At 37.4% G+C, this 18,799-nt stretch overlaps 1 protein-coding gene across 29 annotated transcripts in view; it reads left to right on the forward strand.

Annotated features, from left to right (window-relative positions):
• DLG2 (discs large MAGUK scaffold protein 2) overlaps positions 1-18,799 on the forward strand; it is a 1,047,967-nt gene that overhangs the window by 763,026 nt on the left and 266,142 nt on the right. For 25 of the 29 annotated variants that reach the window (XM_071798683.1, XM_071798777.1, XM_071798880.1 and 22 more), the window contains one exon: positions 13,588-13,743. The exons of the other annotated variants lie outside the window; for them this stretch is intronic. In XM_071798683.1, coding sequence (XP_071654784.1) covers positions 13,588-13,743 — 156 coding nt within the window. The remainder of the gene's footprint in view (positions 1-13,587; positions 13,744-18,799) is intronic. 29 annotated transcript variants of the gene reach the window in all.

The following is an 18,799-nucleotide window of genomic DNA, read 5'->3' on the forward strand; positions in this document are numbered from 1 at the left end:
CTATTGACAGGAGAGGCCGACTCCACAAACGTGACCTTCTGTGGAATGTGCGTGGCACAGGCAGAAGTAAAGGTCTCAACTAATAGGAGCAGACTCTGGATGCAATAGAGCAAACCAGATGAAAATCTCATCATTCTAAACAAGCCTTTACCTTGACCTATTGAAAAGGAGGAGGCTATTATGGACTTAATTATATTAGTGATAATAAATTATATGCTACATGGATACCCAGGGTACAAAAGAACAAAAATAAAATAAATGTAATCATAAGAAAAATGGCACTTCTTGCCATTGCATTTCCTCACTGGACATACACCATTCAGCACTGTCTGAGAGACACCCAAACAAGAGCTGAAGTCCAGGTTTCTCTTCTGACCACAATGACTAAGAAGCTCTGACTTTCAAAACCAAACCATTTAACCCTTGAATAATGCTGCACCAATTTTCCTTTAAATGTACAGGTAGCTAATTATTACCTGTTGGTTGAAATGGGATTATTGAAAAATGCCAGACTCAATTCTCACAGCTATAAGCTGAGAATAGTGATTGCACCATCTCTGTGCAATGTCATGGGATTTGCTGATGAGTCAGTTTTTAAAATAAGAAGATATTTGGAAAGTCTTTGCTGTTGATCAGTTTAGAAAGACTTTTGGGAAGCTGATTAGCATATTGATAATTCTAGTGAACCCCATAGATCCCTCAATTACAACATTTATAATTAAATTTCCTATTTTTTTATGATTAAGATGATAGCCAACTTCTCCAGTGGTACCCGTTAAAACTACCTGGTTCTTGCTATAATAGGTTTTCAGGGCTAATTTATGTGGTGGTCACATAGGAAATTTATTACCCTTGAAGTCATAATATGGCAGCACTTCTAGCAGATTTTCATTTGTGCCAGCTAAAAATACTCAGAACAGTAACTTTTCCACAGTAAGAGGATTTTTCAATTTTTCAATTTTCAATTTTTTTCAATTTTGTGGTTCTTTATACATGTGATTTGAGTGAGGCTGAGACAAGCTTTCTTTTAATTTACTTGTTGTAATGAATCTGTTGGTAAAGTTTAAATGGTTGAACAGTCAACTTTGTCCACGTTCTCTTGCTTGTTCTGTTTTGTTTTGGGTTTTTTTTTGCTCCAGTTCTAAATTGTTCTCTATTGAAAAAAAAAAAAAAAATATATATATATATATATATACACATATATTTTAGTCTGATATTAATTCTCCTTCTGAATAAAAATTGATACAACTTTTACTTAATAAAACTTTGGGGAAAAATAACTTCCTCTATGCATAAAGGACAGAAAAGTAAATTGCCTTTAGTCACAAGTTTTAAGGAAGCTGGTTGTTGTCTTTAAATTACTGAGCTTTTGTAAATTCTGTGTGTCATTGGTCCAAAATTCTGTTAGTAGTGGGCATAATTTAGTTTTTGCTTTGTTGGATTCATTTTGAATTCACTTGTGATGGAAACCTTGCCTTCTTGTACTTTTATAAAGATTGGCACCTTCTAAAATTTAAATAGCACAGCTTCAGGTTAGTAGAATGTGGGTGCAGAAGTGGATAAAAGCTACACGGCAAGTAACTGCTAATACAATCATCATCATTCTGCAAGTAACTCCTTATTTGTTTCATTTTCTAGTAAGATTAAATTGTTGTGCAGGCAATGCAGGAGATTCCTTGATTGCTTTGGTGGCAATTTCCTAATGCTGTTAGAAGGGAGAAACAAGAATCATTCTCTGCTTGACCTGCTGCTTACAAAAAGGGAAGAACTAGTGGCAAACATGGTGCTAAATAACAGCTGGGATCAGAGTGACCACAAGCTGGTTCGGTTCATGATTCAAAGGAAGTCTGAAAAGTCAGTCAGCAAGTTATGGCTGTTGATTTCAGAACAGCAGACTTCAGCCTTTTTGGAGAATTGCTAAGCAAAATTTCTTGGGATGCTGCCACAGAGACAGGGGCCCCATGAAAGATGGATGATTTCTAAATAAAACTTATTGAGAACCCAGAAATGAACCCCCCTGTTAAGCAGGGATGAGGGGGATTCAGCAGAAGTTCTTCTTGACTGAGCAAAGAACTTTCTGATGACTTAAAGTGCAAGATGTAGACAAGCATTGCTTGACTGCTCAATGACAAAAGCAGAAAGTTGATTGATTCGAGCTAAGACTTAGAAGGATCATAAAGGATAACAAAACGTGATTCTGCAGGTGTGCTAGTTTCAAAAATGAAGGTAAAATTTGATTAAGGGAAAAAAATGATGAATGGGGAAGACGATGTAATGACAGACAATATAAGAAAAGCTGACTTACTCAACATCATCTTTGCCGGGCATTTACGGGACCAGAAGGTAAATGGAACAGTCAGCATAGATTTATCAAAAGCAAATCATGTTCTTGTCCAGCCTGGTTGTCTTTCCTGATGAAATTACTTGCTGCGTGGATGAGGGGAGAGCAGTGACTGCCTTGTACCAACCAGTGCCACAGTACAGGTGGTACCTGGAGCAGGAATGCCTCTTTGGTGGGTGAAAACACAGCTGACTCCAAAGAAATACCCGACCCACGCCAGAACTCCCACAGATGTGCATCTGGGGTTTGCTGTGGGGAACACTGTGATTCCTCCTCTCCATGAGTTACCCTGGGGAGTGGCTTCAAAGGTATTTCTCACACCTCTTCTGTGGGTAAGAAAAGCTGTAACACAGGGAGCACCCTTGAAACCTCCTCCAGCCTCTCATCCTAACACGAGGAAGTGTTGGATAAACACGTAGAACTAATCAGTAGCTGGAAAGAAGATGTGATTTGTAAAGGTTTGGAAACCTTTTGGATTATATGCTGTCACCTTCTCCCATCATAGCTATGCTCATTTGCGTGCAGTGGCAGACTTTGATAAGGCTTTTGACAGTCTCCAACAACAATCTTGTTTGAAAGGTGAGGAAGAGTGGACTAAAATAAGCGTCTGGGTTGGGAACTGACTGAACCAGTAGACTCAAAGGGTAATGATCATCACTTGACATCTGTCAGGTGGTCAATGATGAGCAGAGTAACTCAGGATACCTTGGGCGCCAGTGAATAACTTCATCAATGACCTAGATCATGACACAGAGTGCACCCTCAGCAAATTTGCAGAGGATAACAAATTGAGGGGGAGTGGTTAACATGACAAATGGCAGAGTTGTGTTTCATAGGGATCTAGATATACATGAGGACTGAGCCACAAGAAACCTCACAAAGTTTAGTAAGAAGAAGCGTGCACCTCAGCTGAAACTTTTGTACCGGCCATGAATCAAACATCTGAATTGCAGCTTCATTGAAAATGACCTGGACATCACAGCGGATGCCAGGCTGAACATGGACCCAGGAGTGCCCTCTCACTGCCAGTCAGGTAATCAACATGCTGGAGAAGCATGGCCAGCAGAAAAAGATGAGTTATTTTCTGGAAGACTTTGCCCAGTTTCTGTTCATTGACTTCAAGAGGGATGTGAAAAAACAGGAGGTGATACAACAGATTCTCAGAGTCCTAAATCACATGGAGATTGAAGGGATGTTCAGGGAATAGGGGATTGTTTAGTGTTGGGAAGAAGAGATTAAGGAGCGATTTAAGAGCACCTTCTAAGTACAAAGTAACAAAGATGATAAAACCAAACTCAGTAGAGAAGGACCAATGTGTGCAAACATTAGCTAAGGATGTTCTGATTTCAATTTGAGAAGAAAAAAAAGAGACTGGGTGGGCAGAGTAGTGCTGGAGCAGGTTGCTTAGAAGGGTTGTGAAATATCGGCCTTCATATTTCCAGCAACATTGAAATTACGGTCTAAAAATCCTGTAGCTTTTAGTTGTTCATTCCTTCTGTCTTTAATGAACAACATAGACAAAAGATCAATAAAAATAAAGAACTACCATCTTGAGTTTTTAATTCTTTTTTTAACTTCAGAAAATGGTTACATCAAACTTCTGTTCTTTAGTTGATAAAAAATTCACATTTAACTCTGGCTAGATATTAAAGATTCATAGACGAAAAAGCTGTCTGAGTTATCTGTTTTGCTGTGAAAAGCATGTTTGATTTTTTATACATGCATCTTTGAAAAATAACATTTTCTGGTTGAGGAGGAGGTGATGGGGATTGGAAGAGAGAAAAAGAACCATTAAGTTGAATTCTCAGAGGAATTTTTGCTTGTATTGAAAGTAGCATTCCTCAACTGTTTCTTGTCTACTTACATAAACTTGCTAGCTGAATTGAGGATATTTTGTGGAAACACCTTTAAATTGGTATTGATACACAGATTTGACTTTTCAGTATTAAAACATTACAACTAATGTTATGCTTTATGTGTTATAGGACTATCAAAAACTGTTTTCTGACAATGGTTTTGTGAAAGTAATGCAGTAGTAATGAGTCATGAAAACTGTTCCTTTGTCCATTGACAAAATACTCTGCGTGTTTTAAAAGTGTCTGTTTGCTGAAAAGAGTTCGCTGCATTTCCTATTAGTTTTTTGGGGGAAACAAAAGTGAAACTCATGTTTACCAGATGGAAAAGACCAAGTACTGTAGGTAGAACTTTCAGATAGCAAATTTTAAACCATGTTTTTGATCAGATGTTACTATATGAGTGAGGAGTAAAAGATACAAAGAAGTACACTGATACAGTTATATGAATATAAGAGATAATTATGAGGTCTCAACAATCATATCACCAGGCCTAATGCAAACTCAGCATGTCAATTATGCCTTAAAGAGAATAAAGTATGTATAGAAATATAGGGTGGCTGATAATGCCTTTTATTTATTCTTCTTATTAAATCACTTGTAACTTTGGCAAACTAATTGTTCAAGTTATATTTCCATACTCAGTTTTTGCCTGGGGCTGGATTTGTTCACCCAGCGATAGAAAAGGCTGCATATTTGTTTTGCTTTGAATTTTAGTGTAAATTATATCTATTATTTTAAAAATAAATTCATTTAACCACTATTCTCATTAAATTAAATTGCATTTATTTTTAGCCATAGCATCTTGGCCATTTAAGGGATGGAGAAAAAACTACATGGCTTAGTTCATGTTTTATTCTATGTTTAAAATTGTGGTGATATTGTATTTTAAATGGTGGAATATTCTATACATAGCTTCAGAGTGTCAAAATATGGAAGCAGATGAAGCTGAATCCACATAGTGTTTCTACTGCATTTGTGAAAATCTTTCTAAATGCCAACATATATAAAGCTGTGGAAAAACTGCAATTAATTTATCCTCAAAACTGTATTTAATATTTTTTGCAGTAGAACACTTTGAGATTCCATACTCACACTACGGTGTATCAAAGCTTCTCACAATTTTGTAATACTGACTATATTATTTTAAAAAGCCAGCGTGATTGAGCACAAAGATTTTCTCTCTACGTATTTCTTCCGGTTCTTTCTGAAATAGAAACATAATCATGAGTGATTCTCTTCTGGGCTCTGAATGCCTGTTCCTGTTAGATTTGAACATTGAATAGACTGGAGAAACTGGGGGAGTGTATTTGGCAAGGAATTATGGTGAGATGGGGTGTGAAAATGAGGGAGAACTTGTCACTGGTTTTGTGAGAACGGAAATCACAAGAAGGGAACACTGGTATTTATTGGGTAAGAAAACTTGGATTTGGAGGAGGAATTTAGGACAGAGTAGAATGTTAAGTGAGAAATGGGTGAAGAGGCATGAAGAAGCAATGGAGAAAAATACCCTGGAGAAGAGCAGCAATGAATTCCAGGGCTGCTGAACCAGCAGCTCTGTCAGACAGTGAGACATGAGGTTTGGGATAATCAATAGTTGTGCAAGAAGAATCAGGCGAAGAACAGAGACAGAGAGCAGGTAGGAAAAGTTGCTGATAAGTTGCTGGCAGGATCAGTCTACGGTCATTTCTCTCTAGAAAAAGGGAGAAGAAACCAGGATTTCTAGGGGTTGCATGACACAAGTGATCCCACCAGGCAGTTTGTCATGATGGTTCATCTGTGCAACGTTTGGAGGACATTACTCCCCATTTCTCATAATGCAGAGTTCTCATGCTCTAGCTCATAAGTTGGCAGCCCTGCTGATGATTATGTTGAACTGAATGTGGTGTCCAATAATAGGATTTCTTTCTTGGTTTAGTGTTTGATCAGTCTCAGGAATTATTTAAAAAAAACTATTAACACTATTGAAGTTACACATTGAATGTTCAATTAAGAAAATAAAAAATGAAATTTGTCTGTTTAACCTTAAATTGGACCCTTGGTGAGATACAGCAGTACAGTATTTAAATAAGCTATTATCTAAAAATGTCTACTTGTAGAACACCTGTCAACAGCTTTTTAGAAAAAAAAAAGTCATAGTTGTATTTCTTAGGTGTGTCTTATTATTAATTCCCCTCAATAAAGCATTAAATTGCTAAATTACAAAGCAACCATTTTATATTTCATATATTTCATGCACAAATTTTATCTTGTACTAATTTTTAAACTTTACAAATGCATAATTGTCTGCCTATTATAAGATTTCATTTTGCTACCCCAAATTTATTTTAAATAATTAGTCCTAACTTGGGAGAATAATTTACGCTAAAGTAAAAATTCAGTTATTGTCAAGTCACCAGATAATCTGTTATGTATTATCTGAGTAATCCACATTTATTTAAACAGTCCTGTCAGAGATCCTCAAATAATAGGGTTTGATTATTTCTAATACAGTCAGTGCAAGCTACTTAGTATTTAGCATTTATATATATATATATGTATATAAAAATGTATATATATATCAGAATCTCCATTACTACTTAAATAGAGATTTCTGAAATGAGATAGTAGGATCAACAGTGATAATGTGCACAAAAATAGTAACATTTAATAGTGCCCAGAGGAAAAAGATAACCCTAAATACATACTACATGTATCATGGACATAGATTCTTAAAGCAGCTGTTACCACTTCAGAAAGATGCCTCGGGGTGATCATGGTTAGTTCTGTGACGTTGTCAGCTCAGTACTCAAGAGCATTCAAAAGGTTAATTAAGAATGGAAATAGGATCTGATAGGAAACGAAAAGAGTGCAAAATATAGTGGTTTTCTGTAGGAATCTATGATGCAACCAGGTCTTGAATCCTACAAGGAGGCAGCTGGGAAAAGCCACAGAAGAGGGTGACAGAGCTGATTGGGGTGTAGCGCAGTTTCCAGGCAGAGCTTAATAACCAGTAATTCCAGTATAGATAAAAGATGTCAGAGGGAGATCAAAGAGAGATCTGTGAAAGTGCCTGTGACATAGAAAAGGCAACAGGCAACTATTATTAGCACTTTCTTACAACTCAGACCCAGGGAGTTTATAATACATTGCCAAGTTTAAAATTCAGAAAAACAGAAGGATTTTTTATTTAATGTTACCATGTGTTATCAGTGTGAAATCAAGTGACAGGCTCGCAGTTCACAAAAGTAGAAGGTTTTGGGATGTCAAGTGACGAGTTTGTGGGACTCATTGCCACAGAGCGTTGTGAAGCCTAAGAAAAGAAAAACATTCAAATACGGATAAGTGCTGAAATTCGTGGTGGATAGGCCTACTGACCACAATTTCCTTGGATTTAGTTTCTGGTCTACATAGTCCTTGACTTGCTGGTTTTCAGCAGCTGAGCAGCAAAGGGTCATTCTTTACTGACTCAGTTTCCTAAAAAGTCACTGGAGGGAACTGGGGCCTCTGATCTGACAGTCTCACCATTGCTATGTGAAACTGTTTATTCCCATTACCGCAACAGAAAATCATTACTGACTTTTTTTTTTCAAATTAAGCAGTAATTTCATTTTCTAATTCCTAATGGCTAAGAATAATGAGCGTAGAATTGGGTGTAGCATATTAAAAGTTCTAAATTTTATTTACGCCTTCTTGTAGACCATTTCATTTGAAAACCTTTACCCTTCATTATTGTGCTAAAAGAGTTACCATGATCTTAAGCACTTGTTTTGCAGTTACAGAAAACTTCAAGGCTCATGAAAATAGCAGTTAATAGCGGAAAAGCCAATAAATCATTGATTATAGAAGGATTTCCAGAAAGAACTAGGGTAATGTACTACTGGTATTTTCTTCCAGCTCTTCACACCCCTTCACTGTCTTTCATTTAGTTGAAATAAATGTATCGTATGAGTGATTTGGTGTTATTTGAATTGCCAGCTCATAACCTATGAAATAAAAACAACTTTCAATTCTAGATAAACCTATTGCACAATAAGGTATGTTTCTCTCCCAGAAGATTATATAAAGAAGACACTAAAAGTCAAATGACATATATATACAAATCACTGGTTATAAGAACTGGAAGAGTCTTATGTAATGAATTGCCATTGATTTTTTTTAATAGTGATGTACTTTTAAAGGCAGTTCATTTCACGCTTCCCAGAAACATTATGTTAGCAATACGAATATATTAATTGTCTTTACAGAACTTGTGTACAATTAAAAATTGCTGTTTAGGAAAAAAAAAGTTAGGAACTTGTAGAATTGTGAGATTTATTTTCTCTCAGATTAAATTTAGTATTTCCTGGCTGTAGCCCTGCATACTCAATATGCTGGGAGAGCTTAGTTGGTTTCTTTCCAAACCGTAAAAGGTTTTAAAATAAAAAAAAAAAAAAATGAAACTGTTAACATTTAATGTTCTATGCTGGCAACTGAACCCTACCAAAGAGGATTCTGCAGTAAAAAAAGTTATAATTAAATTGAGGACCCGGCACAATGCTGACAAGAGAGTGGTTTTAATAATGCCATTTTCTTATAACTTCTGCTGTGCAAGAAAGCCAATCTGAAACAAGAACTCAGTGATGATCCAAACAAGGAAAAATAAGAACTACAAAGAGCTTTCTTTACACAGTTATGAAATAAATAAATTAAACCCATGTCAGATCAATCTTCTACCTCCCACTATTACTGTTAGCTTTTCTATCAATTAGTTATACCTGTCTGTGGAAATTGTGCCTCATTGCAGTCAGGTCTGTACTGATTAACGCTTCCAGTTTTATCTTTTGTTGTTGTTTTGTTGTTGTTGTTTGGTTTGGTTTGTGGCGTTGTTCTTTGTTTTGTGTTTTTTGTTGTTTTCTGCTTTGTTTGTGTTTGTTTTTTGTTTTGTTTTGTTTTGGCTTGAAAAGGAGTTTCTGACTATCTGCTGTTCATACTACCATTTAAAGCTTGTCTTGTGGTGCTGAGTGACTTGGTGCTCTCTCCTGTGATTGATTTATTTACTCAAACAAACCTGTGCTACTGCTTACATTTTCTGTTGCCTTTCTTCTACTGTGGTGTGCCTGATTCTCATCCTAACTTATTTATTGCTGTCCATCTAGACTAAGCTGCTGCTGCTCACATTTATCACAGAGCTTGGTTTTTAGCTCACTGATAAAGAGAGAGAACTGTACTCTAGGTTTTTCACTAAATAAACATCTTAAAGACAGAAAGGGAGCACATCTGTGAATTAAGAAGTTACAGCAGCAGTTAGTTATTTTTCAGAGTCGACCCATGATAGATAATTGCTCAATAATTCAAGTTATCCAAGCAGCATACAGTAATACTCACATATTTGGCATTTTAAGGGGATTTCTGCATAAGTATTTTTTTTTAATGGAGCTAATGGACAAAATAAGTTCCATAACATAGTTCCTTGTTCTTTCTCATGCTAAAAAATTACAAAAAATGCTTCATATTTATTTTAAATAAGACAAAACCTCTGGAGCCATACCTGCTGTATCTGAAAGTGATCTGATTGCAAATAAACTACAGTAAATCAGTTCTTAAATAATATATATCTAGTTACATATATCTATATAACTTCTGTTACAGCATGCTAAATGGCCTGCTACATGTTTTTAAATTAATTTGGACAATTAATGTGTCATCAAATAAGACGTCAATGTTTATGTTCAGTCTGTCTCTTCATTATTTTGCAAGAAATGTTGAGCTGACCGTGACTATTTTTTCAGAATGGCACCTTAGAAACTTTTTCTAATTAGCAGTCTTTTACATTCTCCTTACCCCATGCTTCGAGAGAAGAATCATAGAATCAACTGGGTTGGAAAAGACCTCAGAGATCATCAAGTCCAACCCTTGGTCCAACTCCACTCCATTGACTCGATCATGGCACTAAGTGCCATGTCCAGTCTCAGTTTAAAAACCACCAGGGACGGTGAGTCCAGCACCTCCCTGGGCAGCCATTCCAATGCCTGACCACTCTCTCTGCAAAGAATTGCTTTCTAATATCCAGCCTAAATTTGCCATGACAGAGTTTAAGCCCATGCCCACTTTTCCTCTTGCTAACTGAGACAACCTGTCTCTGTCACAGTACTGGAGATGAAGATATGCCAGATAGGATTTACCAAGTGGGCTGACGTCATCAGAGAGCAGTTCCTTCTTCTTCCACTGAGGAGAAATATAAATAACAAGAGAAAATGCTGCATTAGAAGAATCATTTAATGAAGCTGGGTGGTCTTACTAATTCTATTTTTCTTTTTTTTTAATATAGTTCGGGATTTTTTTCTTCCAAAGTAGGCAGGCACAATTGTAGATAAGTACCAGTTTGCCATAGAGGAAGTGAGGAGTCACAAGGATATTTGAAGATAGTCTGTTACAGCAAGTATCTCATATTATTTTTAAGGATTTCTGGCCTACTTGAAGCACAGTTTGTATGATTAGGACAATCATCTGCCCCGTACAGTTTAATCCTTCTTCTCCTCTCAATTTTTCATCCCAACTTTCAATTATTTTTATACTATTTAATTGATATTTACTAACTCAAACTGAGAGATAAAATAACTTTATACTGATCTGAGCTGCACCCCTGATGTCGCGTACTCCTTCTTTTTCAAGTTCTGGCTTTTCTGTGCCAATGAAATGTGCAGCCAGGGCCCACCTATGCAATTGGCAGAAATGGCTTATGCATCTGAGTAGTTTGAAGGTATCTAAAAAAAAAACTCAGTCCATCATCTTAATGACCTCAAAGAATGGCATCTGATGGTAAACAGGTGGCTGATCTCAGACCAGTTCATAGGCCTTACGAGAAGTGCACTCATAACTGGAATTAGCTGATATATAAATCCTATTCTAAGCATAGAGTCCAAACATTAAAAGGATAACAAAATTGAATTCCTTTTCTTAATCTTAAGACCCTTCTGTTTGTCTCAGTTACAGAGGATGTGTTTTTAGCTAGCTCGCAGTATCACTTTTATAATACTAACGAATAGAGGATTTTATGCAGTGACTTCAGGAAGGATTGTTCCAATTTTCTGTTATTTTGCCATCCAGCAAGACTAAAATGAGTGAGAAATACTGAAAGTTTTAAAATTTGCTGGGCTTTATGAGAAGTTTTGGTAGAGTTTTGTGTTTATACTTGAAGGACTAGTCTCCATATCTAGGTAGATGCTAAATGTTTACTTTCATTTTGCTTTTGGGAGTGGGTTGTATCCCTCGATTAACACATCAATCCCTTGTGTCTGTTCATCTCTGTGGCATGACCTGTGTCTTGGCATAAGGTTGGATGGTCAGTCGTTGATGATTAACTCAGTGTAGTTTGAGCATTCACAATATATCCAAAGGGTGGCAGCACTCATGTTATCTACCACTCAGAGGAGACGAGAAACTTGAATATAGAAATTAGCAAGTCGATTATGGACTGGTTAAAGTTCTAAGCCATGCAAAATCTACAGTTTGTATTCGTGTTCCTTCACTGGGGAAGTATTGCTTCAATTTTTGCAGCAGGTATCATTCATATATAATATTTGTAATTGTGTTTTAGTATATTACCTAAAAGTAAGAGTGACTGTTGAGAGAATAAAAGGTAGTATTGGTCTAAAATACAATGATAGAAGTGGTTTGTTTTGGGTTTGTTTTGTTTTCTCCTCTGGATTTTAGTATTCGGAGCAGCAATTGATTTGGTAAATAAATTATTAAATCCACTCCTCTGAAACAAGTGTGAGATGTACTGAGAAAGAAAATAATTTCTACCTTAAATATTTGTAAAACAATTGTACAAAATGCTTGACAGAATGCTTTGTAACCAAATGAGTGACAGCTTTGCTCTTTTGATATAGGGTAATCTTAAATTGCCTTTTTTTTAACAGTAAAGTTTTCACTGGGAAACTTGGGCACAGAGAGCTCTCAAATCCTATGTCAGATTGCTGTGAATAGTGTTGGCATTGACTGAGACCAATTTTTAAGTAAAGCAGCTCTTCCTTGTCCCCTAAAGGACAAAACCAAAAGCTAACAACACAGGAAAATTTGTTCTCTGTGTCTGTCAGGGCATCCACAACCATAACAAACTCTGGTACGTGTGAAACTCACAGCAAAAAAAACACATATGAGGCACAGTGCAGCCAGAAAAAAGAAGAGAGTTCATTAACTGCTTGGCCTCTTGATATTTCCAGGCTTCTGAAATAGGATTTTCATCCAGTTAGCACTGTATTGCTGTGATTAAAAACAGTGGCAGATCCTGGGCCTTCTGGCAGAAGCATTGGATATGGCGGCAGTTGAGCCTTGGCAACGTTTAGAGCAGAAACGCTGGGAAATTATGAGTCAAGCTTCATTCTGCCATTAGGCCTGGAGGTATCTGCTGGGGCCAACACAGTAGCTGGAGAAGCTGCATGATGGGAAATGTACTATATGTGGTGCATTGCTTTGAAAACTGTTCGCTGGTTGTCTCCTGTGGATCCTGACTGGTTGGTACCAAAAACTGCAACCCCTTCTCCCCTCTCCCCTAAGGCGGCTCCATCGGAGGCTCATGGTAAGTATTGACTCTGCCAAGCGGTTGGCCTCTGGGCAGCTGGAGAGAAGTGCTGGGCGACCTCTCAGTCTCAGTTTTCAGATCTTATTCTTCATATCTATCTTCACAGACTGCTGTCTGTAATTTGGAGCACTACTGCAAGTTGATTGCAGTAGCCTTGTCAACAAGGTTAACTGGTTGAGACATGGTCTGCATAATCAGATTTTGAAGGCTGAATCTGAAAAGAGAACAAAGAACTCTTGAGATTTAATCAATTGCCTGCCGAAGAGATTAATTTCTTACAAAAATCGTCATTGTCAGTGTTATTATAGGATATAACACATTTTTACCACAGCTCTACTTGCAAAACCCCAGCTCATTGGAGCAGGAGAATGTTGCATTAAAAATGGGTATGTACTTCATCTTTATCTTAAGTTGATGGATAAATACTATCTTTTTCAGGTAATAAACATCATAGTTCCTTGTATGCAATGCTCAAAATTAAGATCGCAGAAAGCTGTGCAAAAGCAACGTTGTTAGATTTATAAAAAAAGCAGGTGGAGTATGTGGGAAGATTTACCACTGAACTTCAGAGATAAGATATTCCCTTTCACGACCACACTTCCCATCAGCCAGTTTTATGACCCACTTATATTATGTATATCTTTATATGCAGTTGCTTGTATGCCGTAATGCTGTGTTCTCAAAGTGTAACGTTTCCTTTAGCAGCACAATTGACTTGTCAGAAAAGCCCTGCTGAAAAGGTCATGAGAGATTTGCTGTGCATGCTTTTGAAATGATTGCTGTGTTTTCTCGATGCTCTCGGCCACTAATGCACACCTGATCTTTTACTCTTGTCTCTGTATCACCAGGCCTCCTGAACCTGTTTACAGCACTGTGAACAAACTGTGTGATAAACCACCTTCTCCTAGGCACTATTCCCCTGTCGAGTGTGACAAAAGCTTCCTCCTTACAGCTCCCTATCCCCACTACCACGTAGGCCTGCTCCCTGACTCTGAGATCACCAGGTACTGCATGCGCTTCTTCCTCACCTCCTTCTTTAGTGCATGAACATCGCTAGATTTATTGCTTAGTTTGCGGCTTCACCACAGATATTTTTTTCTACAGCTCGTGCTTGTTTTTAACCATGCTTTCACATCTGCACCACTGGAGGACGTATGCTGCCTCGGTATATAATTTTGGTCATCCAAAATCCAGTGATGAATACAGGCAATGTTTTGATCCATTGGAATGGTGCTCTAAAATAGGTTACATGTGACCTATTACATTTTACAACTGAATTCAGTGTTCATTTTTCTCTACGGAAAGTGACTAAGACTTCACTGAAAGCTGTAGTAATTGGATTTGATTCAGTCATTTTATTTCTGTGTTGTGAATACTTTGTTCACTGAGCATCTTTGGGTTCACAGGGTGGCTGCCTAAGCCATTCAGAAGAAATTAAGCAAAAAATAATCACCTCTCTCACCAGGTCATGGTTGAGAGTACATTTAAAATTTGGTATTCTCTAGGCCAACTCTAAGAGGACCATTAGCAAAATCTAAAATTAAGAACGTTTCCATAGCTTAAGTAACGGAACACCTTGCTATAAAATACAGTCAGTGATTGCCTCCTGGGAAATATGTACTAGAGAAAAACATACTGTTCAAAACTGTATTGTAGTATAACTCACTTTTTTTATATATTCTACTAGGATAGTAGTAAACTACTTGCAAACAAGATGTGGGAGATAGAGGAAGAATTAGGCACAAGTTTTCAAGAAGGTGTTGAGTGCTTCCTTTGTCAGGAAAAAAAAAAAACAAACTATATCATCTTCTTTATTCTCTAGTAGTAGAAAAATAATTGTACTTGAAGCTTAGATCATAGAGACTTTCCACAGAAAACGTTTTTCAAATAGAAATGTAATGTAGGAAGAGGAGAGCAGAGATGTGTAAGTAGGAAGTAAAATGTTAAATTAACGTAAGATACAATAATAGGAAACAAACCCAAGGGGTTATAAAAACAACTGTGAAAGTCATTGCAGTGCTATGAAATAGAAGCTAAATTTAAAAAATAATAAGACAAATACTAGTAAAAAATGCAAAAGATGTGGTAAGACCATGCAGAAGTTGTTAATTTATTAGAACGGAAATTGTGTAGCTTCTAGAATTTGTAAAAATATACTTAGTCACTGGACAAAGTGATTAGGCCAGCTGTTTAGGCCAATGCGAATATAGGTGAATAACATTGATGAGGGCAATGTTTTATAAAGGTATGAATAACTCTAGAAGAGTGTCAAGCACTAACCGATCTATCCACAATATTTACATTTCTCTGCAAATATTACCTTAAAGGAAATAACTAGCCAAAAATTAGACTGCAGGTCTCTAGGTAGAGAGTACGTGTGAGTAGTTTATCTATTAAGTATCTCAGTCCTTTTGTGTGTTTAGAAACTGACAACAGAAGAAATCATTATAAAAAGGTTTACTTTTAAAATGGTCCCTTTAGAAAGAAATGGACCAACTTGAACTAGAAAGTTGAACAAGTGAGTTCTAGGGGAATTTGGGGCCATGGAGATGTGCATTGGGAGTACTCAGGATTAGACTGTGGGTTGCTAAACAGAGATGCAATTCATTGCTAAGCGATTGATCTCTATAGACACGACTGTCAGGACTACGGGGATAGATGGGGGGAAAAGAGTGAATCTGTTAAGGTTTCCTGCAGATCAGATAATCAGTGAACCTCTGGAGAGCTCATAGAACTAGGTCATTTTGCCAGGTGAAGTTATAATTCTCTACATCATTGTGTTTTATTGATTGATTGATTGATTGATTGAACATCAGGATGTAAAAAGCTGGGTTTTGTTTTACTGAGAACAATTCTCTTCAAGAACAAGGTTTCATTTCTCTTCATTCCACTTTGGTGTAGGAGTAAGCTCCAGTCCCTGTATATTTATCAGTTTGTTTATTTCAACAGTCCAACAAAAACTGCAAAAAGAACATGAAAGATGAGAAAAGACACAATTCATGGTTAACTGATCTGCACTATGTGCTGCCACATGTTGTGGTAGAGGGAACTGATTGCTAGAATTTAGACCTCCTTCCCACTGTGAAATAACATTCAGCTGGAAAAGATGACAGTTTTCGATGTTTTCAAATACTGTCATCTTTTCCACAGGACTCTTTGAATAGTTGACTGTGGAGTAAGACTTTTGAAATAATATTTCACCAAATGCCTTTGGTGAGGAAAGTGACAGCTTTACAATGCATACCACGGTCTGATTTCCAAAAGGACTAGTATTCACAGTTGGAGAACAAATTTTAGAAAAGTACTAATTCCATTTTAGCCCTGATCCAAGTGGCTATTTTTGCAGAAGTGTTCACTGTACGCAGTCTTATATTTCACCAAGTAATGTGTCCCAGGACTGTACTGTGTTGATTATTTGGACAAATCAATCCATTAAAAGTCCTTGTTTTAAATCCACAGCTGTGATACCACCACCTGTTTTGGAAGTTGTACTACAAAACAATCTTCCGAATATTGACCAGCTATTTTGAAAGATCTCATTTTACTTACCTGAATTCGTCCTCTACATTATACACTTCCATGGTCTCCAGTCAAATATAAAAATATATATCCCTGCCCTTCTAGAAAGAGTTTTTCATCAGAATTTGTCAGCCTCAGTTTTGGGGAGGAAGGGACAGGGATTATTTGCTGGTTTTGGTAACTGCTGTCATTGTTGTATCTCAGTGCTCCAATACTGAGACTCTGCTGCCGAACTGCAAGAAATTTGGTTTGACAAATAACTCTTCCAGAGGAAGAGGAATGTGATGCCATTTTCTCCCAATTGAAATGCTTGTAAGCCAGCCAACGCCTTTCAAATTGCTGCTCCAGATAATTTGTCAGCTACTCCTCAGATGATTGTTTTTTCAAGGCTCATTAACTTAATAGGCAAAGAGAATTCATAGGCTAAAACCTAATGAATTCAAGTTTATAACCCTTGCTTTTATAGTGGCCTGTGTTAGCTCCTGGGAGATCTGAAGGTCTAGAACTATATACTCCCATTTTAAGATAAAAGTAATTCATTTTTTGACTGTTCATGTGAATTGGCTATGTCAATGTGCAACAGCTGAAAATCTGGCCCATCGAAGGCAGGAATAGTGAGAATTTTGGAGCAGTAAATTTTCCTTTGAGAACACCGCATGGGAACAGGTGTAGGGTATTCATGTTCTGGCCTCTGTCATTATTGACAATTATGTGTACAATTAGAAGACTATTGGCAGTGAAAGAAAACCACAGCTCTTTCTACAAACATGAGACTTTGTTTCTGCCTTATGTAACACAAAATGTTATTTTTCTCAGTCTTTGTCATTACATTCAACACTACATTAGACACACTTAAAAATTGCTTCAGTTTTGCCCAGAACTCAATTCCCTGTCTTCACTGAAATCTTTTGGGCACTCTAGCTGCCAGCACAGTTTTATCTAAAAAGAAGCCCGAATATTGTTGGTTTGTGTGATTTTTTTTTTTTAATAGTTATTTTCTTTTCTCTTAAGCCTTTGATTATGTGATTGTGTCAATATTGTTTGATTACATGTAAGAGAAGGAACTGTAGGTAGAGTTTCAAGTTTTGCAGTCATTGGAGAAAAGCTGGGGAACATGACTCCTCCCAAGAAAATTAAAAAAAAGTGAAAACTTTGTTCATCTTAAGTCTAGCAGATCCTCATTGTGTTCCTTGAGTGCCTTGTTTGAAAGTATTTGGCTTGCTTTTTAAATCAAGATTAGTTTCTTGAAGCTATCCTCAGTTCTGACTGACACTGTGATCTGAAGTCTTAGTCAAGGTAGTTAATGATACTGTGCTTTGTTTTCCCAGTCTGTGAAAGAGGTTTAACAATGATCTCATAGGGCTTCTTCAAAAACTGATTCGATCAGAGACAATAGCATCCTATCCCTAATGGCAATTTGTGTTATTATTTAATAACATTAAAATGACTTTAAGGTATTTCAATTAGATTGATGACATGAGTGTTTGGGACAACCACTGCTTTCTCACCAATGGGGATTAGGGAGGGAAGAACATATTGGCACAGAGCTCTAGAGCAATGTCTTTGGCAGAAAACAGTGCACTGTTTGCATAGGTATTCAAGGGTAACGGAGCACTGCATAACTCTATATTGGGGTTGGGGCTGTTCAACCTGGAGAAGAGAAGGCTCCGGGGAGACCTTATTGTGGCCTTTCAGTACTTAAAAGGGGCCTGTAAGAAAGATGGGGACAGACTTTTTAGCAGGATCTCTTGTGACAGGACAAGGGGTGATGGACTGAAACTAGAGATATGGATTCAGATTAAACATGAGGAGAAATTTTTTACACTGAGGGTGCTGAAACTCTGTCCCAGGTTTCCCAGAGAGGTGGTGGATGCCCCATCCCTGGAGACATCCCAGGCCAGGCTGGATGGGGCTCTGAGCAACCTGAGCTGGTGAAGGTGTCCCTGCTCATGGCAGGGGTGGCACTGGGTGAGCTTTGAAGGTCCCCTCCAACACAAACTGTTCTATGATTCAATGATTCTAAAGAGCTACACCAAAAAAAATGTGTTGCTGAAATGTATGGAGGACATAAGGGTAAGGAGCCCTATAACATCCAGAAACTTAATGATTGATGCAGGAGTCTACTGACAATGTGTGGCTGAATTCCTCTCTACACTCAGACTCATGTATGTCTGCAATGCAAATGCTGCTGCTTGTGGTAACCTCACCGGAGCTGAGGGATCCCTGGGAGGGATGAAGGGGCAACTGAGAAGGTGCTGGTCACTCTTCACTGATCCTAGCTGGAGGTGTGACTGGTGGGACTCTCTGGTACTCATTGCTATAGTGTCCTTTCTCATTTGTTAATATCTGTGCAGCCTTATTCTTCACAATAATCTGCTGGGAACAAGCTTATTGTCAATGTGATGCCTGTAACGGTACTTGTGTGTGGCTGCCTTCCAGGGAGGCTCTTGTCATCTTTATTGAAATTCACATTTTACGGGAATACTCGTCCCTGTTGCAGTCCCATGTGTTTAATATAGGAATTATATCTCCCAAAACACA

Source organism: Patagioenas fasciata, chromosome 1, assembly GCF_037038585.1.
Source record: "Patagioenas fasciata isolate bPatFas1 chromosome 1, bPatFas1.hap1, whole genome shotgun sequence".
NCBI lineage: Eukaryota > Metazoa > Chordata > Aves > Columbiformes > Columbidae > Patagioenas > Patagioenas fasciata.